Consider the following 27,127-nt stretch of genomic DNA (forward strand, 5'->3'; position numbering starts at 1 on the left):
ATTCCATGAACTAGGTAAATGAAGCACAAATTTTGGCCCAGAATCACAAAGCCAGTTTGTGTCCAATACACACTGACATTTAAACAGTTGCTTTATACTTTTACATAGTTGTAAAGAACTTATTAACATGAAGCATGGTAAAATATGTACATATAAAAAAGGCAGAGATACCAAGTGGATTTCACTCATAATAAAAATTATTACTATGCACATAGAGTGCATAAAGCACAAACAACACTGATGTTTAAAGGATAAAATTTATGAAGAAATATAGAATACAAGATTTTAAAAAATCAATGCTAAAGCAAAACAACAATGTGTTGATTTCTGTTTGCTGATGGGCAGGGGTTTTAAAACATTGCATACCTGATTAGAATCACAGGCATACCCATCTTGTTTATGAAGATTTGGTGGACACTGAAAAAAATTAAGAATATTCTTAGTCATGCATACTGCAATAATACATCAGATTATCACATATGGAATTTTCCTGCTTTTAAGAAAATTATACAACATATAGAGGTTGAAAACATAATTAATGCAATAATCTTTATAGCTACAAAGAGAAATGAAAAAAATTAATGTCTTGAGCCATGAAATACAAGGTTCAAGTATAACTTCCTGAATACTCCTAGAAGTGGTGAAGGAGGTTGGCCGAAATGAAAGGCAATGTGTTCAGGAAAAGGATATTTGGCTACTAATGCTGGGGACATTTTTGCAACACTACCACCACATGCATTCCAGTTCCACTACAACAGTGAGGGAGCACCTGGTCACAGCCTACCAATCTATTGCTTCCAGAGCTTCTGGAAATTCTTTGGTACAAACAAGTCACTAGGTCCATCCAGAAGCCTCAGACTACTAAGATAAGGACTTACTTTAAACCATTCTTAGGTTTTTCCTCATCTCAAAAGGACCTGTGAAAATTTGGAAAGAGTATGCTGCTGCACTGGGCTGTGTTAGCCAATACTCTGAGAGCAGCTTGAGAAAGCCCTTCTCTCTCTCCTTGAGAATGATACATCTACAGAGCAAAAGATTTATAATAAAATATTGGCAATAGCTACTTGTCTATAGAATTGACATTATATATATATATATATATATATGTAAAGAGAATAAGCATATAAGCATTCAATACTGAAAATGTTGAAAAGGAAGTATATTGAAAAGGAGTATATGTCACCTAAAGCATCAAAGTTGCTGTGAAAATGGAAAATGTACAGAATGTTGACTATTTATAAGAACTCAAATAGGTGCAACATTTTGTTTGCTGTTTATTCCTCTATTTTTCAGTATATTAGCCAAATGTTTTCAGGACAAATGTGTAAGATCCACAGCTTTTAAAGTTCTCATACATGTGCACACTCTTAGAAAACATAACACACTATACAAGTCTTACAAGGAGTAATTGAGGGATCTGGGATTGTTTAGCCTGGACAAGAGGAAGTTCAGGGGGGACCTTCTCACTTTCTACAACTCCCTGAAAGGAGCTTGTAGAGACAGAGGTCAGCCTCTTCTGCTCAAGTAACAAATGAATGATGAGAGGAAATGGCCTTAAGTTGTGCTGTTCTTATTATTTAAGTTATAGACCAGGCAAAGAGTAAGGAAGGATGCTTGACACAAATATACACAAAACCCCAAGAGTTATAAAATACAAATAAACCTAGAGAAGTCAACTTTTGAGTCCACTTAGATTATTGTTTCATGAGTTTACACTTCATGATTACATCATCATTTTGGGCATATGACTGTGCAGTTTGTTAATAAAAATTTTCCTGTTAAATGAATACAGAAAAAAAGACTTCAAACAAATATTAGCAGCACAAGCAGAGAACATTTCTGCACACATACCTGTCCAGAATCCCCAGTGCAGAACTCTGCAATGTCACACTCATTCACTGCATATCGACAGTCATAACCTCGTGGGAAAAACTAGAAAATAATAAACAATACATCTACATAAGCTGCTCCTTTTCCTTCTACCTAAAACACATTTTGAACTTTAACAGGCTACACATAACTGCCAAGGACAACTGAAAAGAACAATTGATTTGTGGCAGCAACACTCACAAGACATGATGTATTACAGCAGGGTCCATCACTACAATGAGCTCCATTGGAAAGAGAGCATTTCTTACAGCAGTCTGCATAGCATTCCTGAAAAAAAAATTAAACAAAAAGTTTAGTTTTCCATTTTAAGCACTTTTTTTTTTCTTCACAATCTTTCCAGCAACAAACTATTATGTACCAGCAGACAAAAGATTCAGTTTAGCACTGTTGATTTGAAATTAATAGCTGGAAGAAGCCTTTGCAATACTCAAATATTAAAGGGAAAACAATGACATACAATGCTATAGCAACACAGGGATTCACATTTTCTGAAGCCTGTTCCAAATTTATGCTACTTAGTTCAATAATATTCAATGCAGAAAAAACCCCTCAACCTAATTCCAGGTGCAATTATATTTAAATACTAGAAAATGAGGACTCAAATCTAGAGGGCAGATTTTTGCAAAAACATTATTGGAGTATTTCTGCAATAGAGAAGAAAACAACAGTTTACTTGTTCTGTCTGAACACAGGCACTGGTCTCCAAAGTAACAGTAAGGAGTCTCCCACTCCAGATATGCTATTCAGGAAAAGCAAAAGGGTAAGCACTTCTCCAGTGCAACTCAAACATTGCTGGGCAACAGCTGTATCTTGTCACTGGTGTAACAGGAACTGTTCAGAGTACCCTGTCTTTGCACTCATTGTCATTTGAAAAAGTGTTTTAAACACAGGCCTTTAACAAAATTGTTCCAAAACAACAGGCAAAACAAATTCATTTCCATAACCTTTCCCCCATCTCTTACCAAACAATTTATCTTAATAAATTTTGTCAGGAAGACTTGTAGTGTAATACATAACCTCTACTTACCATTCGGAAACCGCAATCACATTCTTCTCCTGCTTCTACATATCCATTTCCACACTCAGTGACTTCAAAGAGCTGAAAGAAAAAAGCCCCCAACCCCAATGTAAGAATAAAACTAGTGTCAAGTGACGTCTTTGTCACACACAACCCATTTCTGCAATGCTGTATTATATAAATGTGCTGTCCCAGACAATGTAGGTGCCATTCCTTGGTGACAGAAAGGCAATGTGGTTTTCAAGTGCTGCTCATCAGAATTTTTCAGACATGAAAGGCATACAGCTAAATCACAGGAATGCTGGTCCTCTTTAGGAGTATACTGATCTCAGAAAACCATAATAAATAGAGAGACACTGCAATAATATTTAAGGGGATGACATTGGAACTTCATTCCTGCTCCATGGACTCCCAGTTTTCCGGTAATTCCTTCAAAAAACCAGTCCAAAATATCATTCTTGGGATTTGTGCAAGTACCCACACTTGCTTTCTGCAATGACCTACTGTCTGTTCCTGTGCAATATTTGTGCATGAAAATAATAAATAGAAAGAAATACTGCCAAAAAGGAAGTCCTGTGTGCCTTACTACTAAGTTATACACAACCACATACAGATATAGTATTAAACAGCTAATCCTGGAACCAAATACATAAAATGCAAATAAATTCTGCAGTTCAGGGTGATGCAGATTCTATAGTGGTTTCACATATCATAATTTTGATTAAAGATACTTTTCAGTCTTGCCACAGAAATAATTTTGCAAGCAGCTCATCTGTTTTCAATATAATTCTGCTTTAAAAAGCATATAAGAATATCAGGAATCTCCAGTTTAATGTTAGAAGTTAACAAGTTAAAATGTGAACAGATGAAAGATTTGAGTAAACCTTTCTGCATGGGCTTAGTGGAAATAAAGCTGTGGAGAATCATCAAGATATGAAACACAACATATAATACAACACAAATGAAATCAGATTTTTATTCTGTCAAATTGACTCAAATTGACAACTATCACTAAAAGCTGAAGTTCTGTTTTTCTATTTCTATACTTACTCCTTTGTGTAAGAATTCTTGCATTCTTATTCTATAAGCAAAGATTGCTACCCTGGGAAAAGATACAAAACCACTCAAGCAAGCAAAATTTTTTAGTTAATTGTGCAAGGTGATGGTCCACCAAGGCGTATAGCACAGTAAACAGAACAGCCTAATAGCCTCGTGTGGTATTAAATTCTACAAGGACAGCAGTTTGACACTATGATTAAATAGAATATTAATGCTTTGGATTGCTCTTACTTGGCAAAAAGAGCCACATGGAATATTTTTATACTGCTCAGCTTTAGAGGGATGTCAGACTAACATTGTCTTAGAAAATTTATGACCTTGGTAAGTCTTTAAGCAAAAAGGCAATGGCACAAGGAAACCTAGGGTTTCTAGGTACTAGGTGGTACTATGTACTAGGAAACCTAGCTATGAAAGATAGAGTGTGCTAGATGTACATTTGAAATGAAATGAAGCTAACACTGAGAATAACCAAAAGTTACTGCTGTCTACATGAAATCAGCAATGGATTTCTATTTCCTAATGTGGTAATTGGCATTCCTTTTAAACAACCTCAGACTCAAAGTCCAAAAACTGAGTGTAGGTGGAGCATACACTATGACCTCACTTCTGGATTTATTTTGCACTATTCCAGCTTAATAAGTAATGCATTTATGCCAAAAGTGATATTTATCATTATTTGATTTTGAAGCACTATGGAAAACAAGTTGCATTTATCTCAGTATTATTTTTAAATGCTATTTAAAACATTACAGCTAATTACAACCTCAAGAAAATACCCCCATAGATATCTAAATAAATCTGGGAACAGATTATGTCAGTGAAGTTATAACATTTTCATTACAATGTGTAGCAGATGTCCTGACTACCAACTTATTTATTACCTTTGTTGGCCTGTTAAAAAGACAGGCACCTCCCCCACGAAGTAAAAATTCTTTGTATTCTGCAATGCTGCATTTGGAGAATTTCCTGGAATGGTATACCCTAAAATGGCAAAGAATTAGGTGAGTAAACACCTTGAAATACCACCACCTACTGGAAAGGGGCAAAGGGGCCAAAATATTTTTTAAATACTGTAAATCCCAGTTTCTTACAACCACTGTGTGCAACAATATGACAACTGAGTCTTATTCTCAAACAACAAAATCAAAACAAAAGAAAAATTTTAAAACATTTTGGTTTTTTTATATTTCTACTTTATGAATGTACAGTATAAAACTAGCTTTTAAACTATTCACCCTTTCTATTGCATGCATAATCCAGTATCCTCTCAGGTTTGAAAATGCTACAGCAAGAAGTTTCACAGCTTAATACAGACTGGTAGAAGAACAATTTCATCCCATTTTGTTCTGTCATATTTGCTAATCTCATTGCATGTCTCCCTAGTTCTTATACTGGAAGAAAGAGTAATCATTTGTTCATAATGTTACAGATTTCTCTCATATTTCTTCAACTCAATCATTTCCCCAAACTACTGAAAATGTAGTTTATTAGTAATTTCTCACTCAGAAATTGTCTGATATGTTTATTAGTCATGTTTTGAGATCTGGGAATGAGATCTATTCACACTATTAAAGATTCAGGTAACCATGCCATAAAGGAGGTTCTCCATTCCTTTCCTAATAGCTCACTGCTGCTAAGCTATTTCCCCACTGAATTATTCCATATAGAAAAATTGTCTCCTGACACTGAGGGAGTTAAGTGAAAAGGCTTTAACATGCAGCTAATTATTCACTCATTTCATCAGTCAGTCCTTTTTCAGCTTCTACATGACCATCCTCTGCTCCTGGCTTTTGTTTACTGTTAACCTTTTCTACAAAACAGGCTTATTCCACAGCCTCTTCTTCTGATACTTCCACCCAAGACCAATACTTTGATGAGTTCACCATAGGAAGGAAGCCAGTATTTATTCTGATCCATGCCTTACCTCAGATTCCAGAAGCAAATTTATGCAATGATTTTCTGCTGCATTCATACTGTGGCTGACAATTACAAGTGGGAACCCACAAAGTAACTCTACTGAAGAGACAATTTCCAAGTACCGTACAAAGAAACTTAGCTCCTTCTGTCTTATTTATAACTAATTTTCTCTATGATTTTTGCAATAAAGCTTCCACAGTGAGAAAGATACTGACAGGAAGTGATTTATAAGACTCAAACCTCTGTATTTCAGAAGTTATCCTTTTCTAATCAATTGCTTACAGTATAGCGAAACAAATCTTTGACAGTGTGTGAGGGTGGAGGGCAAAGAAATTCCTCCCATATAGGTGTGCTTCCCCTTCAGACTTCACTGACCATTTACTTACCTAAGGATTGAGTTCCAACTGTTTATAGTTTATTGTTTATTAACACTAAAACACATGGATAAATCTCAATGCATAAATATTTCTGTCATAATGTAAACTATGAACTCATTCCAGAGTCCTCAATTACTGATATGTATGACATACCCTGTTTCCTCCATGATGCAACCACCCCAGGATTCAGTGCAGTCACACTCTTCTCAGACAAGACCAAAATACAACAGAGAAGGAGAGAAGTTATAAATATGCTTACAATAAATATGAAGTACTCACTATAAAAATGGAGCTTGACTAATTATACAAAGACTTGATGGTTGCTTGGCTGTACAACTCTAGCCCCAAAAAGGAAACCAGCCCACTTGAAGACATACTAATGCATTAAATAAATATGGTACTTTCAGATTACCATATCTACAGGTTCTTAAGACTCAACACAAAACTTCAGGCATTACACAAAACTAAAAATAGTTGGCAAGGTTCTTCTCTATATGCACTCAAAACAGGCAGCACAAGGCTGTGTTCAGTACACATAATATTGATGATTTTAAATATTCACATTTTCTCATCCCTAAAAATACAGAATATCCTGAAAGAGGATTGTTACTGGACAGGCCAGGTTTTTTCCCTTTGGCATAAAATTATTAACAGTAATATGTGAATCAGCCAATCAAACATTCATTTGAAAAAGTAGTTGAATGAAAATGGATTTACAGTTTACTTACAGCTATAGCATGTAAGTCAACAGTGACCAAATTCATAACATAAAAACAAAAGATCAGCACCTTATATAGTTGGTAAAACAAGCTGCAAACTACTCATAAAAATGATCTACCAAAGATAGATGTACTCTAGTTTCTACTGGAAATCCAGAGTTTCTCCATGGAAAATATTCAGAGATTATTTTTATGGTTATTTCTACACTCCCCAGGTCTTTCATTAATCTGTCTCTATAAAGGACATCCAAACAAGGGCACTAAGCTGTCACATCAGAAACCTCTATCTTTCAGTTAAAAAATATTCTGATTTTCAAATTGTTTGAACTCAGTTCTACCTGTAACCAAAAAACAATGATATAGAAAATATTTTAGCAATTTGTAAGTTTACACAATTCAAAAGCAATGCTTTACAAAACAATATTCCTACTCATTGTTTCCTAACTCACAGATTTTTGAAGTGAATCCACAATAAAGTCAATATTATCATTCAGGTTTTTAAAGAGGAAACAAAGAGAAAAGGTAGCCAAGCTGCTTACAAAACACAAGTGAAAAACCAAACAATTTTTCTTTAGTCCTGAAAAGGGCTTTGCAGCAGTTTTTGTTAACAACACTCTATATGTGTTAAGGCTACACAAATCTGGTCTGGCCATGAATCAGCAAGGTAACAAGTTGAGCAAATGTCACACTGGACTAGGTTACAACTCCATACCATTTCTTCAATCTTAAATCATGTATTTTTGCATTTTAAGAAGTCAGTGATTGTTCTATTGGACATACAGATTTCATTACGAGAGAAAAGGAATTCTAAATTAAATTAATGCTGTTTTTACTAATATACCTTTGAATTTTTGTAATGAATCTAACTTCTCGACACAGGACATCACTGAGGTCATGCAAAATGTCGCTAACCTGGCAGCTCTTATTTTGGTGAAGCTGAAATTTCACTACATATATTTTCAAAAGCAGCAATTCCTATTCTACAGTTACAGGCATTTTGGCATTTCTTTCAAACACAATAAAGGAAGTGTTTATGTATTTAGCTAAGGAAGACAAAAGACACCATGTACATACTCGGTTTCCTGGCAGCTGGCTCCCATTGTATTCCAAGATTCTGAGCAAGACTCTGTGCTAGTTCCTGGGCCATGGGCAAAGGGAGGCCATACTGCATTCCAAGAGGAGCACAATTATAAAAAACCAAAAACCCATTAATTATTGCAATGAACACTACACTGGCTCATCCTGGCTTACCATATACCTACAGTTTCAATAATTCAGTGCAGTCAATCACAGTTCTGTGTGTATATAAGGAAAATAAACTCAATAAGGTATGTAACAGATAAAATATTCCTCTCCTAATCTCAGGCAATCTCTCCCCACTGGTTAAACTAAAGAATGAAGTCTATATGATATATATGCAATACAGTTCTGTAGTAGTATGATTTAACCCATGTAAAAACAGGAGAATTTCATTATCAATTTTACACTACACTGAGTAAAAAAAAAAAAATGACAGTGAAAAATCACAGAGACAATTTGTTTTCTAATTTCAATGTTTAAAAATTTCAGGAAGAATTATATGCCATTGGTACCTCAGAAGATCAAGTGTCTTACAGTGGTAAGACAAAGATATTCACTGCTGTATTTCAAATACTCCTGTCTGAGATTTTTGGGTCTAAATTTCTCTCAAATATAATAAGAGCAAATTTAAGTTCTTTTTTTAAGAGAATAATGCAGACAGGAGAAATATTTTCTAAAAAGAAAACTTTCTGAGCAGTAGTTTGATGATGATCAAAAAAGGCTGTGAGAATCCTAACTTTTTAATAGCAAGTTATCTTTAAAACCCTCAGTACTGAAACATACAAACTCTTGAGATTATAATGTAGAGATTCTACTTTATTTCACTTTAGTCATGAATAAAAAAATTACCTCATTCACTCCTACTCCTCTGGCCACAGAGCAAACACCTCCAAAGTAACTTAAGCTGCTCCTTTTGTAATGAAATGTCACATTCCTTACAAACAAATAAAAACGAAGAAACTATAACACATTGACATTGAGCACCAACAGCTTATTGAAAGACCATACTCTCACGCTACTATGATAGATTTCATGTACATTCTTCTGCTTCTAGCATAAAAACCAACTGCAAGTTTACAAACAGAACACCAACACTGAAAGAGGTGGTTTATATAAGATTTCACAAAAATAGGATTTTTTCTCTTGAAGTGTCAGAATCAGTCTTAACCCACAAACAAACCAAGCACAGAAAGCTTAAGTGCCAGATCCCTAAGACAATACAGTGATAACATTTCTTTTAAAAGTTAACAATATATTCAAATTTATGATCTGTCAGGAAGGAATTCTGTTCTGACATGTACCAGTACTGAGAACTTTTTAAATTATTATCTTAATCCAAACCAATTTAATCTCTAGTTTCAAATCCAAATGAAAAGACTGAGAAGTATACCTAAAGGGAAAGTAATTCAATACTGCTCTTCAATCTTGTCTCCTTTCATTTATTGTTAATAAGCCCCAAATAATTTAGTTAAATAATGTCATCTGGAAGACCTAAATTATTCAATACAATGCCTATAAATTACTATGAATGACACCTATTTTAACTTCATCATCATAACAGGCCTACAAACAACCTACAGTGACACTACATGATGTATGAATGACCTAATCTCTGAAAATTAATGTTGGTTTGGTTTTTTTTTTTAATGACCTGTATGTACCCCATACAGATATGTATTTATTTTTCAGAACATTCTAACAGCCATCAGAACTTTCAGACTGCACCTTAACTAAACACTAATAGCCAGGGGCTTTATGACAGACAGGATTGTAGTAAGGGCTGAGCCTAACAGGTACTTCTGGAAATGTTCTAGTTCATCTCCCCCCAGCTTCAAGGAGGCTCAGCTGGAGCATGCCATGTTTCATTAGCTTTGGAAAATCTCCAAGCATGGGCACTCCATAGTCCCTCTGTGCAGCCTGTTCCAACATCTGACCACCTTCACAGTGAAAGAGGTTTTTTTTCCCCTATATTTAAATGGAATTTCTTGTATTTCAAGTTGGATTTGATACGTTTCACCAAGAGAAGAGCCTGATGCTGGCAAACTCTTCAGCAGGTGACACAAAACATGCGTGGAAGTCACTAAGAGTGCATGTAAGCAGCACTGTGCCTGTATTATGAAGAGCAAAATCAGCATTGTATTGCAATGCCTGTATTAAGGAAATCTGGAGGAAATTCTTCATCCACTATTTTTATCTTCTTCTGCAAAAGATGAACTACAGGACGATCCTATGGAAGACTTTAGTTACTCCACCCTTACAGTATGTCATGCTGCTGGGAGATAGCTTAAGATCTTTATGCTGCACAGCAGAACACACATTTCCTCCTCTTTCCTTACAATGCCATGAAGTAAAAAAATCCTTGCTCAATGCTGAAATCATGCCTAGTGATGCAAGTGGAATTTCCCCTCAATATGTCTTGTGTCAAACGGAGAAAACCTTCCATTAACAAATCATCACTGCAGCTACATGGGTGAATAAATTTACTAACTGGAACACTGTTGTGGCAACATATAATCCTGCCAGCTCTGCCCTCTCCTGATCATAACTGGAAAAGCAGCACATTACATATGTGATTAGCAAAGCTAAGTGTCCTTAAGGACTCATCAAAAGACACTTCCCATGTGACACTGTCCCCAGGTTGCAAAGACATTCAAATATCATTATAGATATATATCAACATGACCATGGTATATACTCCACCTATTAAAAACGGGTACTAAATATCAATCAAGCTTCCTAAGGAAGACAGATGCTGATTGATACAGAGAATCTCAAGCAAAAAAAAGGAAGCAAGAGACAAGTAGAGAAAAGCAGTAGCCAGGAAATAACACTCAAAGCCACTGCCAAGGGTACATACGAGAGCAGGTGCACAGCATCAGCGTGCTGCTTGATGTAGTGCTGCCGGTACTTGGAGAAATCGTGGAGCATCTGCAGAGGGTCAGGGTGAATATTAATGCGGTCTCTGTCTGTCCAAGTCTCCACAGCAACGAGAACCACCCTGGTGTTCAGCTGTTCTTTGTATATCTGAGGGCAGAGACAGGACAGGCACAGGAGTAGAACACTGGGTCAAACATGCACAGTTAGCCAGTAAGAATAAAGCGGAAGGACAAGAGGGATAAAGCAGGAGGAAAACATGGGGAAACAGTTAGCTGGTAATGCCTTGCTTTTCCTAAAAGCTGATATTCTGATCAACTTAAATTTTATGTTTTAGAAGGAAAAAAAAAACCCTTGTTGCTCTTTTTTTTTTTTTTTTGAGCTACTCCATTTTCTTTAAAATTCTCATGGCAAATAACTTTGCCACTGAGTTCTGCAGAAAACCTGTGCAAAAATCAGGAAAGAAGAAATGTAAAGGTACACTGGGTGATCTTAAAGAAAAAGACAAGTGACCTCAAAGAGTAGCCGAAGACAATTTTAAAGTTGAGATTAAATAATTTCTCAGTTTTCCAATAAATCTGAATTTTAATTAATGCTTGATTACCATTTATATAGTATGATCACTTAATTTTCACATTGCTTTCATGGAATTAAGGAAAAATACTGATTTTTCTATAAATTTTCTGTAGCAATAGACAAGGAAACAACAATCATATATATATAAATGAGATAGGGATCAACTAAACTCAGTTTTGTCCAAGACCTTTGAAGGAAAAGAGTACTAGCATGCTTCAGTCTTGAGGAGATAGGCTAAGAATATACACAGAAAATTATTTATAACATGAGAAAACACAATGAAATTAAACTGCCTGAAATGACATGGGATGGGTCAATAAAGATTTTACTTCTGTTTGCTAAGAGAAAAACCTCTATTTCCTGAAGCAAACAGCAACAAAAGAATGGAAGAGGGAGCAGAGAACCTGAAGGCCTCTGAAAGCCAATATCCTTTGCCCAATAAAAAATCCCTAAGAAATACAGCCCACACCCTATGGACACAAGGGAATAACAAGGCAGAAAATCCTACTCTTTTTCATGCTTTACTTAAAGAAAAAGCCACTAAGATGTCATTTTGTAAGATCTCTATGAAGGGACTGAATTCTACACAAGAATGAAGCTTGATGTTTCTGCATACACACAGATAAAAATGGAAAAAACAGACATAATAGAGAAAGAAAATATGGATGAAAACTTTTGTTAAAATGCAGAAGAAAGAGAAAGAAATAATTATCAGATGAGGAAAAAAATAAAGATGCCACCTTTTCTTTGGGTCTGTCTAACATAAATTGCAAAAATATTACAATTATTTACACTTTTATATTCCCTAGTAACTTTTCTCTAGGCAATTGGCATTTTCAAATCATTACAGAAAAATATTCCAAAACATTTCTAGTATTTTATGTAATGTAAATATATACACCTAAATTTTCAATATATATCCAGTATACTTTATGGGTAAGAGCAAATACTGCATTGTTTCTTCTGAGCCAAACAAATCGTTGACAATGTTTTGCAATGAATCATATCACACAGTTCCACTGGTATCAATAATGTCACATGGAAAAGGGACTCAGAGTCAGCATTTGGTAGCCTTTGTAATCATTCCTACTAGAAAATCTACCTGTTTTCACTACAGACAGAACTCTGAAACATGTGTGATCATTATATGTGTATCAAAAAGAGGAAAATAAACACCAAATTAATTTTACTACAAATATTACTTTTATTTTATATGCTGTATGCAAAATTGTTTTAAATTTAGCACAGACACAAGTATGGTATCTCTGTCAGTTCACCCATGTGTAATGTACTACATTTTGTTTGTTTTTAAGCTATAAATAGAGATTTATAAAGCAGATTTTTTTTACTCACTTTTCCTCCCAATAGATATAAGTATCCCTTACGAGCTATACTTGCAGTTTCAATCACTTGTAGTTAGATTCCTTTCACAAATCTAAATTTGATTAAATCTCATTCTTAATTGGTGACAGATACTGAAATCACCCCTGCCAAGGGCAAACTCTGACAGTTGCAGGCTTTAAGAAAAATGCCACAGATAATCTGGAAGTTTCTTGTACCTTCATCCCAGGCTATTCTTTTGCAGAGGAACTAGAAGTGCACTTTAATGCGCAACTGAAATTTGGTATCTGAAAATAATAACATTTTTAATGCAGTGAAGTACAAGTCAGAGAATCAGTTTTCAGAAGAAACATTGATACTTACAGCATCTACAAGGTTTACCACAGACTTTGCAAAATTGTTTGTGTATGCAGTTGAAGAACGGTGCCTTTTGAACTAAAAGAAGAGAAAGTAGAACACAGTGAGAACTTAAATATTTATTAATTCTTTATTTTTACAGCATGAAAGTAAAATTAATATTTTAAGAAAGAGTAAGGGAAAAACTCAAAAAACTTTTCAGATCACAGCCTATATCTCATATTCAAGAATCCCTGGAAGATAAAGGAAGCCATGTATGTTATGCAGCCTTTCCCAACTGTAAAAGGAGCATTTAACCATAAGAAATAGCATTTTTAGAATCAAAGTTCAAATAATTGGTTCAAATAACCAAAAATTACAGGTAAATATGTACATAAACACAAACTCAAAATTGAGAGGATGCTTTACCATTAAAACTGCTTAACCTGATGAGTTACATATCAGACTGTAGTAGCCACATTCCAGCACTTTAATTATAAGACATGAAGCATTTACCATTTATCCTGTGCAAAGGCCTCCTTTTCCACAATAGCACAATAGTTTTGTGGCATGTAGCAGCAGTTATAGGAAAGGCAAAATGGAAGAGGGAGCGCATGGTAAAAGTAAATATGTGTTTGAACATGCAAAGAGTTAAGCTGAATATCTTAAATTCTAACTTCAATTTTTTTTATTTTTATAGACCTAGATGAGCTGTATTACAAATTTTGCTTCATAATATCTGTGTATGTCATCACAAAGGTTTCATGTCTTTCCTCTTCCTGCCCCCTTCTGTTCCAAGTCAAATTTTTTAAAGATGTAGCTATGGTATCTAAACATGAACACATAAGACTTTCAAGAAACTGTAAAATTAGAAACTGATATTACATTACACACTACTACTTCCTACTGCAGGTAGGAAAAATAGGTATTCAAAATTTCATAGAAAATGAATGTGAAATTGCTTAGAACAGGGGAAAAAAACCTTTATCAAAAAACTTACTAATTCCAACTACCTGATAAAAGCAACAAGTCTCATTGCCTCGCAGTGTTCCATGAAAGTGTCAGTTATTCTCTCTATGAAACATAGTACTTTTTTAAGTAGAGGTCTTGGAAGAAGACACTTGGCTGCAGGGGAAACCTGCCCTCTCCTGGTAAGCAGAAATCCTTGAAAGTACATTTAGTGATCTCCCAAACTGGCAGGCTGTGACTCCTAACTGTGAACACCACCCTAAGTCTAACCATTTTATTCTTTGAAAAAAATGATTATTTGCTTCTAAGTCACTGATAACTATGAAGCAAAAAATCTAGTGGTCTAAAGTTCTAACAAATAAAGTGTGAGAGGAGAAAACAGTGTCTGTGATAAGTGTAGTGAACACCTTCAAGCATGTTTGAAATACAAGAGGCCAGGGGAAAGAGACAGACATAGGAATATTTTCTCTTCATAAGGAACACCAAGCATAGGCATCAAACAAAACAACAAAATGGCCATAACTTCAGTTACTGTGCCCTACTGCTAAATAACTGACACCTGAACACTCTTCAAGAAGTTTCCTACCAGGTGGCTTTACAAAGGAAAACGGCTCAAGAAATTTCTCTTTTACTTTTTCTACCCATTCAAATTCCCTCCACAGTGCTAAATTAACACAGATAAAACATAGTTTATGTTTTCCCAGACTACTTCTATGATTTATTAGAGAGGGGAGGGTACATTATCCATCTATTCATGGATACATGTATGAATTACTGCATCCTGTTCTGATATCTTCTATTTCCTGCACTTAAATATCATCCTTCAGTGTTGACAACAGAGCCCACAACTCCACGAAGCACTGGGAAACTTGCAGCAGGGTGAGAGACATAAAAAGTTCTTTACTTGCAAACAAAGTAAGTAAAAACTAATGTATCAGCAGAATTTGATTTTTAAAAAAAGAAGTCTTGCTAACAAATGTCACAGTCTGACTTTTTCCAGTAATACCTCAAGACAAAAAGGGGGAAAAGTTGAGCTTTCCACCCTCCATGCATTTTGTTTAATGACAAACACTTTCTGAATCAAACAAACAACTTACCTTGCACTCCATTATCACTCATATTTATAAATATGGAATAACCATGAAGAACAATCAGAGTTTTGTCTACATGTTTTGCTGCATTAAAATTTAGATTAGTAAAACTAAACTCAAAGTAACAAATTCTGACCTCTTTCTATATAACTTCAAAGATAGGATGTAATTTTAGAACATTTAGTGTGTTTGTTCTGGACAAAAATGTTTTGTTGTTTTACTTTGTTGGTCATGGGCATATTAATTTATCCATATGATACCAAACTACTCCAGATTCACTTTGAATCTATAATTGCCCCAGAAAATATTAGGTAATATTAAGCTTCATGAGGTATTATGGCCTATAGTGCATCTTACAGCACAAATATTAACAGCTGCTGATAAATAAAATTCCGGGCCTTTCAAAAGCAGTTGATGCAGCACAGTGCTGTACATTAGCCTACAAATGGAAGATAAATCAGTCACCAAAAGGAAGATTACCACTGAGTTGATATACTTACCATTTTATGGTCATTGACTATCATGAGTTCCAGATATTTCATTTCTTCAAAGACACCACGAGATAACTGACAAATCAAAGAAATACTTTGAGAAATCATGAAGATGTAGTGATTTTCAAAAATAACTGCAGCTGATTTTTATCATATATAAATATTAAATATATATTGTTTAGGGTATGTAAACCAGGAAACAATTGGATGAGAAGAGAATCTGAGCCACATCACTAAGAAAGTTCAGGGTCTACTCTTTTTGCTTCAGTGCGGATAACACCACTGCTTCCCTCCTCATTTCATTAAGTACTACCCACCACAGATTTAATGAGGAAGGAGATTGCTAAATACATAAGCACCTTCAAAAATATGGCATGAATTGTGCAACCCAGTGAAGAAATACAGAAAAATCTCCTTTAACTCAATTATTTCCCTAACTGATACATACGCATGTGAAGATCATGAGGACTGCCCATTTATGTTCTCCCAGTAACCCAGTTCTAGGTGTCCTCATTTGGATTTTTGATTTAATCATGCTACTTAATGAGCCAAGAGACTCAGATATCTACAAAGTCAGATATCTACAAAGTAGCAAGAATTCATTCAAAATTCTTTATTCTCAAGCAAACAAAAAAAAATTCTGACGTTCCACTACTGAATTTCAATTTAAGTGATGCATAACACTGCTGTCACTTAAAGTTTATCAACTTTCTTCCAAATTTTCTACTTTTGAAGAAAAGTCTTGTTTTCTCATTTGGTAATTGTATTATGTGACAATATTAAGCTTCTAAAAATACTTGTTTCATAAAGCCTATGTTCTCTTGACATTAAAAAATACAGAAATTAGTGAGTTTGGGTTTATAAATGGTCTTAACTTAGGGTTACACTTCTACTTACTGCTCTCTTTCTTCTCCTTCTCCTCAGCCACTGCAGTTCAGACAGAAAGGGCCATTCAGAACTAGAGTCAGTCTCTGTAAAAATTACAATTTAAAAATTTCATGGCATTATTTTAAACTACTTATGCACACTGTCCAAACCAAAAGTAGATTAAGATCACCAAAATTAGAACCACCCTTGCTATTCAAAAGCTTATTTTTAAAAAGATGTAAAATATATAAAAACCTCAAATAATTCAGAAATCTTAAAGCATGCAAGAGAGGAGAAGAAATTATAACCTGAGCTTAGAATATACATTTTCTTCCACCTCATTGCCTCAGTAACATTAATATCACTGATTAAATCCAGTGATTTTCAGAGGAAAGCTAAATACGGGTCTGTGGATGAAAATCTTGCAGCTGGCTTTTGAAAAATCTATATTCCATTGCAATAATTGTGAAGAAAAGGCAGATAAATATCGATTATAAGATTTTCTATATAATCAGCAATTTTAGAAACACTGCTAACCTAATATTTAAATTTTCCAATTTATATGTACAATTATTTCCAATATTTAAAATAAGCAAAAACATACCGAGGTCCTGCAACTGCTTGGAAGCTTGTGTTCCGTAAGTTCTTTGGATGATATGTGGCCTACTTTTACTTTCCTAAAAATAAAAATATGTGAAATTTTCTTATAATTAATAACATCAAATTAAAGATGTGGCACTTCTTTCAGTATTTATAATTTTTATTATTTTTTCTATAAAATGCAAACAACTATAGTATTAATTTGGGATAGTACTAATTTGAAGCAATCTATTTACAATCCTGAGCAAATCATAGACCCTCTCTGCTTCAGCAAATTGACCAATCTACAAAAACAACCAAACCAAACTGTCACAGATGTCTTTGAGATTACCTTAAAAAGTCCTTCAAAAGCCTTAGCATTGGAAAATAAAGATCCCTTACCCCAATAAATCAAAATAGAATGTCTGTATCTGGTTGAAATCTTCCTTCCATAGATGAAAAGCAACTAATACTATTTATGAAAAAAAAATCCTAATTGTAGCAAATTGCAAGAAACTAGTCGATATACTATCCTTAAGAGGACCCTTTCACCTGTTTTAGTGGTGTATTCCACACTTTAAAGGGACAAGAATTTTAATGTGTATTTTCTTTAGAAGTCTGACATACCCCAAATTATCCCATTTGAGTATCTACTCTAGAAAACAACTCCTTTCTTCCGTAACACCTCCTCTGCAGAGCCTGCCAAAACAAGTGATTCTTCTCAAAGGGTAGGTTGCTACTGTTCTGTAACTTCCCTAAGAAATACTGAGCACACTGAAGGGCAATACCGCATATATTTGTTAGATTTTGGAGGGAAGGAGAGGGAGTTTTATATAATATCTACTGTAGTTAAGATTAATCAAGCTGAATAAAGTACATGCTGAAAGCTGTGTTCAAGATATTTATCTCACATACTACAATTTAGAAATGAGCCTTTGAAAGCTCTCTGTAACTGTATTATTTTCAGTAGTTTTGAGAAAATTATGCATCTCATCCGTTTTCTTATTTAGAGTTCAACTTGAAACCTTGAGTTGGGAAATGGTATCTCACTTTTGCAACCAAAATTTTTGCTCCACTCACAATTTTTACTGAAATATCCCTCAGAGAAATATCCTGGTTTCCTTTGTTCACCCAAGCAACAAAATAAGTTTAGTCAAATTTTCTTCTTCCTCATATAAACATAATCTCCATGAATTTATTGCATCTGTGTTGTCCGTTTTTAGAATTACATTTATGAACATGTGCTACATCACAGACACACAGCATGTACTGCTGTTCCTGGGGAGACTGATTCTTTTACAAGTAATATTTTCCCACATCTCTGAAGTTCCATTTATAGCCCAATAATTGACTGTCCAAATGATACTGAGTCCTCTGAATGCTGATCCAGGTTTTTGACAGTATTAGCCAATGATTTTGGAGACCTTTAATCAGACTATCATTTCAGCTTTCCAGTCACTAAAACATGTCAGTTCTGCAGCTTTAGTTATTTGTCACATACTAGACTTATACTGCCATATACATACTAGAGCGAGACAAACTTGAGAACTGTGGCACAGCATCTGCAATATATCCTACAGACCAAGCAGGATAAAAACCTTAAGAATTCTCTGTCTCAACGTTGCAAAATCATTTCACTGAAAATCACTCAAATACTTGAATCATTCAGAAGTTAGAAATATACCTGGTTTTACTGTTGTCTGTGAAATTATGTCAGCTGTATTAACAGCTAAAGTTTTAGAAACTGTTGTAGACATTACAAACAAAAATAATAATAGCAAAATACTTGCATAAAAGCAGTCCTATATGCTGGCCCAGCATAAGCTTATCTTTGAATATGCTGGATCATAATCATTTAAGCTATACAATGATCACTGACTTAAGACATACAAAGTTTAAGATACCTAGATGTAATTTTCTACTTAATTGTGCTTTTTTGTGCAATCATGGCAGGCCAAGAGCAATCTGATGCAACTATTTAGAGAGGAACATATAAATGAGTTCCAGAGATCCTTTCAAAGAATTTAGAAACACTTTAGTTCAAGTACTAGAGCAAATTGATGAATACTTTTTGATAGTCCATAACCATGTGCTACGGGAAACAGTTTTATTTCTCTGTTACCAGCACCTAAATGACCAACAGCAAGTAGGAAAAAAAATTAAAGAAAAGCAGAGAAAAGTCCTAGATAAAACTACATATTTGCCACCTTAAACAAATTCAAATCAAGTGTCTTAAAATACTGTTCATTTTCATACGAGTGCATGAGACCTATCATTCATTGATTTATTCTAATACTTTGATTTGCTATTTCTTGAGCACTCTCCTGAATCAAATAAATGAGACAAAAAGAAACTTACTGCAGTGTGGGTCAGATCCATCGGTTCTATCAAGTACAAATAACTACTATCTTCAAACATGCCACTAGAACATGGAGAATAAAACGTGATATTTAGGATTACAAAGCAATCGGTTTGACTCCAGGGTATGAATTTTGATATGACAAAACCAAACTTAGGGCAGAAAAACTGACCAATATTAAATACATATTCATTACTACTACTCTGTAGCTAAAGCCAAGATTGGGGGATTTTTAAGATACCTGGCACATTTTAATGGACTAACACTAAATGTAATGGCAATGCAGTGATAAAGTACCAAAAGGGATAAAGATTTGACCTTGGAAAAGGGAAGTCCTATGACACCCCTGAGCATGCAAAATACAATCAACAACTGAGTTGCACTTAGCAGTAACTAATGCTAATTTCTTGCAATTTTCCTTGTACAATCTAACAAAAAGATCCATTTTTCTATGACAGAATCCTACATGAATACTGACCATGCAAACTGCTGAAATGTAATTCTTGTTTATCCTTTACCATAGTAAGTCATCTGGGGAAATATTTACCTGCAGTTACTGTATTCAAAAGTTTCATGAGACAGCATCAAAACACTAATTCCAATGATACTAATAAAAATTTCAAAACATCAAAAAAATTTTGAGCTCGTAGTGTTTCAGTTCCTCCCATATTAAGATATAATATATAAGAATAATAATTAGTTATAGCCTTGTTTAAAAAATGAGAACATGCACTTACTGAAGTCCATTACAAGTTGAAAGAGCAACTCTGGAATCCTTCACACCTCTGATATTTCCATGGTAGTAACAATGTTCTCCCCCCTAATAATTTTTAAAAACAATCACACACACAAAATTATCTTGATTTAATGTCTGTTGCTTAAAATCAGTGCAAAAAAAAAAAAAATCTGACAGTAACAATACACATTTACCTCATTATGTACATGCCTTTACTGTGTATCAGCAATAAGCTTAGGTAAACTAAAAATATAAAGTATCCTCAAAAAATTTTATTAAAAATCCTGAAGTGAGATTGTCTCTCAGCCATTGTTTGAAAAACCTGCTATTCATCATAAAAATATTTTTAATTCTTGTGTCATGTCATCCAAACTCCAACATGCACATTAAACCCATTCTTTATGCAATTATTGTAACTTGAGAAGGTACAAGAACGCAAACACTTTGTCTATGACAGTTTATTTCCATTTTGCATCTTACTTAATGAGTTATTCAGATTCTGATTGAAATTCCTTACATGTTATTGTGTATAATTAAATCAAAGTACTTCACAGAAAGTAATCATTGTGTTTACCCTTCCATCAGTAAGAATGCATAAAACATGCTTTTTAACAGCTAAATTTGATTATGTTTCTCAAAGTTTTTTGAGATTTTTTTCTTTAAAAATGATCATCTGAGTAAAGAAATTGCTGTTTGTTCTTCAGTCATTTTTGTAATTAATTACCTCTCTCTAGAAAATACAGTACTTCTCATTGAGGTCTCATTTCTTTAGATCCGTATCAGGAAACAAAACAACCTTTTACTTAGGCCTAAAAAGTACTACAAGACACTACAAAAGACAGGACAGAGTCATTATTTGACCTCCTACACAAATTGTGTGGGGTTTTGGGGTCTTTTTATTATCTGTAATGATGCCTTTTACAGATTAACATGACCTCAGGAGCTCTATTAGTGCTTCTAAATAAAGCAATTCAGAAAACATCCCCTAGGAAGTTTGGATCAAGTTACTGCAGCATGCAAAGGTACCCTATTTGCTGAATCTGAAGTTCTAATATAATTTTCCAGTCAGATTCATGATTCAGCAACCGCAGTGCTCAATGCTAGTGCTGCAGCTGACAATTGCATGAGCTTGTCTAAATGCCAGAGGGAATTGTTTTCTTGCATCATTTAGCATTTTTGCCCATTCTGCAGAATATTGTGTCTTAATGGAACAACTTCCTTTGTATGTAACACAAAACTATTTTTCTTCTTCAGCAGAAGAAAACAAAACAGTATATTTCAGTAGCTACATTTCAATGGGATTGTTTCATTCTGCCCTAATCTGCCATATCTTATTTTGAGAGTCTCTACAGAAAGGGCAAAATAATAAACCAGACATCTAATACTTGGGCAAAAAACAGTCCAGACCTTCTGAAGACATGAATACAAACAGAATGCTTGCTTGCCTCCACTCTAAATACAGACATAATTCACACATAATACAGACATAATTCACACATAATAAGTTTGCAAGAAATACTTGGCATTTCTACCAAATTAAAAAAAAAAAAAAATACTGCAAATGTAGTTTATAACCTTCCTAGGAACCTTCCAGTCCTCATTTTGTTACTACAAACAAATGAAAAGACTGATCTGGCTCCCTTAGGGCTGAACTACCTTGCAGAACTTTAATCTGGCTTTGGATCAATAGCCTATGGCACTGAATTCAATTCAGGAACTAGTCTAACAAACAAAATTAATTGGATGTCTAACAATATGCTGATTTTGTAGTGGCTCCAGAGGTCAAATTTTCAGTTAAATCTTCCATTTTCTATTTCATGACTGTATAATTCTTGCAAACAAAAGTCACTGCAAGACTTCTGGGTTTGTTTTAATGTCTTACATTACCATTATTCTTTCTCCTTGCACTTGTGCTAAGGACATATAAATAATTAATGAAGACTAATCTGACAGTGACTTCAACCCCTCCACTTCCTATATTTCACATGATGTAATTACTCTGGCAGTAATGGATAATCTTCACTACTACCACCTACAAATGCCTACTCCTCACCACAAAACACAGCTTTCCTTTTTTGTACAATTCCTCTTGTATTACTGAGATATTCGTACAAGATGAGATCACAGTCACCTTCTATGTGTGGAAAAACATGTCCAAAGTTTTTAAGTTTTACAAAACTTTTTTTTTTTTTTAAAACATTTTATTGGCATTGTTCCATCCAGAAGATAATTTAAGAACATGATACCTTAGAAAATTTTGGTTTTCCATCTTCATAGTGAATCTCCACATAATTGGAAGATAATAAGTCACTGTCAAAGAAAGGATAAATAAAGATGAGAAAAATCTGAGTACTCTTTTTATTGCTATGGATAGGTTTGGAGGGTTTTGTTAGCATTTTCAAATAATTTTAATTTTCCTTGCACATTAGTATTAAAAAAAACAAAACAAGCCGTTTGTGTTCAGTAAATTGTTTGATGGTACACTGGAAGTCAGAGTGCGGTACAGAAGGAGGAATTCCATTCTGCAATCCCCTGTATTTTAGTTTTACAGTTAGATTAGCAGCCTTCTAAATAAGGAAAAAAAAATATGCCCCTTGGCTTTAAAACTTTCCTTGGTGATAGTAAATGTATTTTAGCTCATCACCGTTTTCAAATAGGTCTTACATTTTATCTAAAAGTGTAAATAGAGTGTATGTTAGGCTGAACAAATAAATACACCACTGTTATGAAGACAGAAGTGTATAATCACTTTCACAAAGTGCAAATAGTCGGGTTTTTTTCCAAAAGCAGTAATGTGCCTTAAAAGAAAACACACAATGCAGAACCCAAAACACATTCCATACTACCCTTTTTCTTACTTACACTTTTTACTTCAGATAACTTTCTCATTCTTATTTTCTTCCTAACTCTGGCAAGAAAATTCCTGAAGCATCATAAAAATTTTCCATAATGTGTAATTTACAGTTTTTTGTTGTTTTTTTTTTTAACTAAGCTTAGCCAGCCTGTACACATCCTGCAATAATCTCAGTGCCCCATTCACATCTCACCCTGTTAAAATCAGGGTTGCAGCAAAATGCCCAGGGAGAGCAAAGCAATTAAAGATGTTAACTGGCCCCACCAAACATGCAAGATAAGCATTTTACTTAATGTCATCCAGAATTCCTAGCATTTTGAAGCCTCTAATGTACACTTCCAACTAAAAAAAAAAAGAAAAATTTTAAAAATCATTAAAGGTTCTGATACTGGTACATATATCAAAACAAAAATACCATGGCTAAAAACAAAAACCATCATTATGGAAGTCTAGTGTGGCAAAATCGCTCTGATGGGAATTTGTGACTAAAAACAACCTTTGATAATGGGTATTTCAAACTAAGATTAGGCTATTAGCAATCCTGATAACACTTCAACTCTGGGACTCCTGGCTCAACAAATCAATTCTTCATGCCATATTTATCAGGCACTGCTCTCATTAGACAGCATCCTGCAGAAGTCAGTTACCAGTCGTTCTCCTAGAAGTCCTCTCTCATGAAACTGACACAAGGCACTCTGGGCCTGCAAAACCAATGCTAATAGCCCTGAAAAATTGCTGAAGTCTAATAATTTGCCTTAAACATCACTGTGAAGGCATTATTAAAAATATGGTTTTTTTTTTAAAGTGCAGATTTAAAAATAAATTCACTTACATGAAATAATTTTAATTTTCTCTATTTGTGTCATAGTAAGCTATAAACTTTCTGCAGAAAATACAAATGCTGTATAAACAGTGAATCTTCCCAGAGTGTAGTATTCTTGGATTTTGGTTGAGCTTCTATTGTAACCCAGCTGGTTCCCTCATCTGCCAACCTTTTCCATTCCTTAGCTTCTCGTTACTTCCAACTGCTAAGGAATTCTCAGTTTGGGTAGTGTCCAAGTACCATGTCACACAGGATATCTAATATGGAAAACTTATGATGGAATACTCCTATATGTATATACAGAAATATTAGAAGTACAAAGCAGGGATGCAGACAGTTTTCCAGTAGACTCTACACTTCTCTCATCACTGACTTTCCAACATGTATGGGGTCAGTGTGGCAAGATTTTGGTAGTGGAGGGGGCTATAGGAATGACGCTCTGAGAAACTATTAGGAGCTTCCCCCATGTCCAACAGAGCTGGTACCAGCCAGCTCAAAGATGGACCTTTGGGATCTGCAGGACACAAGGCACATCAATAAAATTCTTCTTGCTGAAGGAATCTCCTCCAAAGAAAATTAAGGCCTGCTGTTGGTGATATACTTCCCAAATGTCAGGCTATAAACAAAATGCAACTTTAATTTGTGAAGCACCCTTTCGACAAATGTAACACAGTATCCACCACCTAGAAGTTGGAGTAGAAAATCTTTTATAAGACTTTTGAATTTCAAAGAATTGTTTCTCATGTGAGGCTGGACTGGAGTGTTTATCACCAGTTTCTGATCATATGTTTTTAAGCTTGCCACATATAACCATCAAGGTCATGCAAGGGCATGTTTCTCTTAACATTTCCCTCAGGACAGCAAGAATCTTGAACACTCCATTGAAAAAAAAAAAAAACCAACAAAACAGTCAGCTGCTCCTTAAACTGTATGCCCCTACCTTGGCAAATACCTGATTTTTGTCAGGTACCTTATATCACTTTTTCTTATTTCAAGTATCTGCCTACACTAGCAAAATATCCAAAAGAACATCCTGCTTGCAATCATTGTGAAAGACAGGAAGTGTAAGGAAGTTTGTTCTACATTTTGCTGAACCTCCAGGAATAACAATAGATGTAAAACTATACATAAAACTTCTACTGCAAATTTCCCCTACGAAACTTTTACCTGTTATTAATGCTGACAAATATGACAAAAGACATAAGAAAGTACTAAAGGAAAAGGAAAAAAAAATGCTTAACTAAAATATCTTTCAAACATTTTTTCCTACACAAAAGACATACACAGAAGAGCACTGTAATTTCACCAGGAGGTGTGATGGGGTTCATTATGTAAGTGGCATCAAAAAGAAAGGCCTAGAATACACTTATTAAGAGCTCAGGTAGAAGTGCAATTGCCTGAGGAATGAGGCACAGAACTAATGCATAAAGTAGGGGTCTCCAGAGCACAAAATAACTTTTCTTCCTTCATTATCACTTACAGAATGCCTAAATTTTCCTCTGAAAGGCAGACCTGAGTTTTAGAAAATACATTTGCATCTCATGTACAATGGACTGTGTTTTGCCACCTTTGATCCATTTTGCTTAGGGCAGAAATGCACCCAGCACAGCAAATTTGATTTTCAATCCGACAAGCACCAGAAACAGTGCAAGCTTTAACTGAAACAAATGTCAGTCATGATCACATCAGACAAAAGTCTATTTTGGTAGTGACCCAATGGTATGATCCTTTTACAATGAACACATCAAATTGCAACATGTTGAATGAACTCAGGACAAAATAATTTCTCTGCTGTATCCTTTTCTACAGTTCCTTCCACCTTGTTTTGTTTATCTTGGATAACTGTTCTTATTAAGCTGTCTTGCTCCTTGGCTCTTCCATCTGAGTTACACTGAGAAATGCAAAATAAGCAGCAAAGGGATATGCCATTCCCTGTAGCTGCTGCCTTTGAAGGGATAGGCCAGCTGTTAAAGCAAGGAGCAGATGCTTTCTGAAGAACTCACACCACTTCCCTGGCACGTACTTCACTGCTGATGTTTTCATTAGCAGGAGAGCTGCAGAGTAAAAATTGGCTTACCTCAGCTGGCATCTAACTATCCTGATGAAGAGAATTGATTTGGGTAGGAAAAGGCTACGAAACAACTAAAAGATATCTCACATACAAGTAAGCAAATTAGCTTCCAGCAACCTAATAGACAACCTGCAGAAAATTAGAGTACAGCAAGAATTACCTTTCTTGCTTACTTCTTAAATTATCTTTATACTAACCAGGCAATAATTTATTAACTATTCTGAAATGTTTCAAGCTCAGTACCAGTGTCTGAGCAACCTAGTTTAGTTTAATTATTTAACAGAACACCCATCAGATGTTTTTGTCCATTTGACATATATAGTTTAGTAGCACATAAAGATGGATAAACAGAGACCTTGATGCAGTATTTTTTTTAAGATGAACAAGGCACTGTCATCTAATGCAATGTCCATCTACAGCCTTGTTTATATTAGCAGTTTCAATTATATTCACAAGTTTTGTTGGACTCACTGTTCTTAAAGGAATTTCTTAAATTTCTAGCATACATTTCCCTTAGTCTTTACTTGGCTGCTGTCTTCAAAGCTGCTCTGGCAGGAGTGTCTCCAAGAAATAAATATACGGCTAATAGTCATTATTTTTTAAAACAGAGCAAGGCTTTACTACTTTTTCTTATATCGTCTTGAAGGAACTTAAAAAAATCACAACATGATGCTGTGGATCAAGAAATTGTGTTTACAAGTAATTAGCAGAAATAATTGATGATGCAAATGTATAGGTTAACTTTTTCATAACTATGGAATCAAAGGAAGTCCTCACTCACTTCTGCTATTAAAGGCATAATGATTCTGTAAAAGTAAACAGCACACTTACTTAAAAACCACTTCTTGAATGGTCCTGCTATTGTTTCTTGGTTTTGCTTCATTTTTCTTTGAGGTAGAAAAAAAAGATGACCTAACCACAAATTTACAAACTGAAATAACTGAAGTGATCCTCAGATGGGGAATATGTCTCCAAAAAAGACTGACAAGAAAGCATGCAATAGAATGGTTTAGAATACTCATATAGAATGGTGCAGAAAATGCTGCATATTTTTTCTGGATCAGTCTGTCTCTCACAGTGCAAGAAACCCTGAGTCAGTT

General features: G+C 34.6%; 1 protein-coding gene across 8 annotated transcripts in view; it reads right to left on the minus strand.

Annotated features, from left to right (window-relative positions):
* The window catches only part of ADAM23 (ADAM metallopeptidase domain 23), a 68,704-nt gene that overhangs the window by 23,874 nt on the left and 17,703 nt on the right, over window positions 1-27,127 (minus strand). For all 8 annotated transcript variants that reach the window (XR_004498244.1, XM_015634959.3, XM_015634958.3 and 5 more), the window contains exons 4-19: window positions 22,526-22,589; window positions 20,281-20,363; window positions 19,543-19,606; window positions 17,210-17,282; window positions 16,636-16,709; window positions 15,748-15,813; window positions 13,215-13,286; window positions 10,918-11,084; window positions 8,910-8,994; window positions 8,055-8,145; window positions 6,415-6,463; window positions 4,849-4,948; window positions 2,918-2,989; window positions 2,071-2,157; window positions 1,852-1,932; window positions 367-417 (exon numbers count right to left, since the gene is read on the minus strand). Coding sequence is in view for 7 of the 8 variants with exons in the window: in XM_015634959.3 (XP_015490445.1) it covers window positions 367-417; window positions 1,852-1,932; window positions 2,071-2,157; window positions 2,918-2,989; window positions 4,849-4,948; window positions 6,415-6,463; window positions 8,055-8,145; window positions 8,910-8,994; window positions 10,918-11,084; window positions 13,215-13,286; window positions 15,748-15,813; window positions 16,636-16,709; window positions 17,210-17,282; window positions 19,543-19,606; window positions 20,281-20,363; window positions 22,526-22,589 (1,279 nt within the window). In the remaining variant the exon portion in view is untranslated. The remainder of the gene's footprint in view (window positions 1-366; window positions 418-1,851; window positions 1,933-2,070; window positions 2,158-2,917; window positions 2,990-4,848; window positions 4,949-6,414; window positions 6,464-8,054; window positions 8,146-8,909; window positions 8,995-10,917; window positions 11,085-13,214; window positions 13,287-15,747; window positions 15,814-16,635; window positions 16,710-17,209; window positions 17,283-19,542; window positions 19,607-20,280; window positions 20,364-22,525; window positions 22,590-27,127) is intronic.

This window comes from Parus major, chromosome 7, assembly GCF_001522545.3.
Source record: "Parus major isolate Abel chromosome 7, Parus_major1.1, whole genome shotgun sequence".
In the NCBI taxonomy this organism is placed as follows: Eukaryota; Metazoa; Chordata; class Aves; order Passeriformes; family Paridae; genus Parus; species Parus major.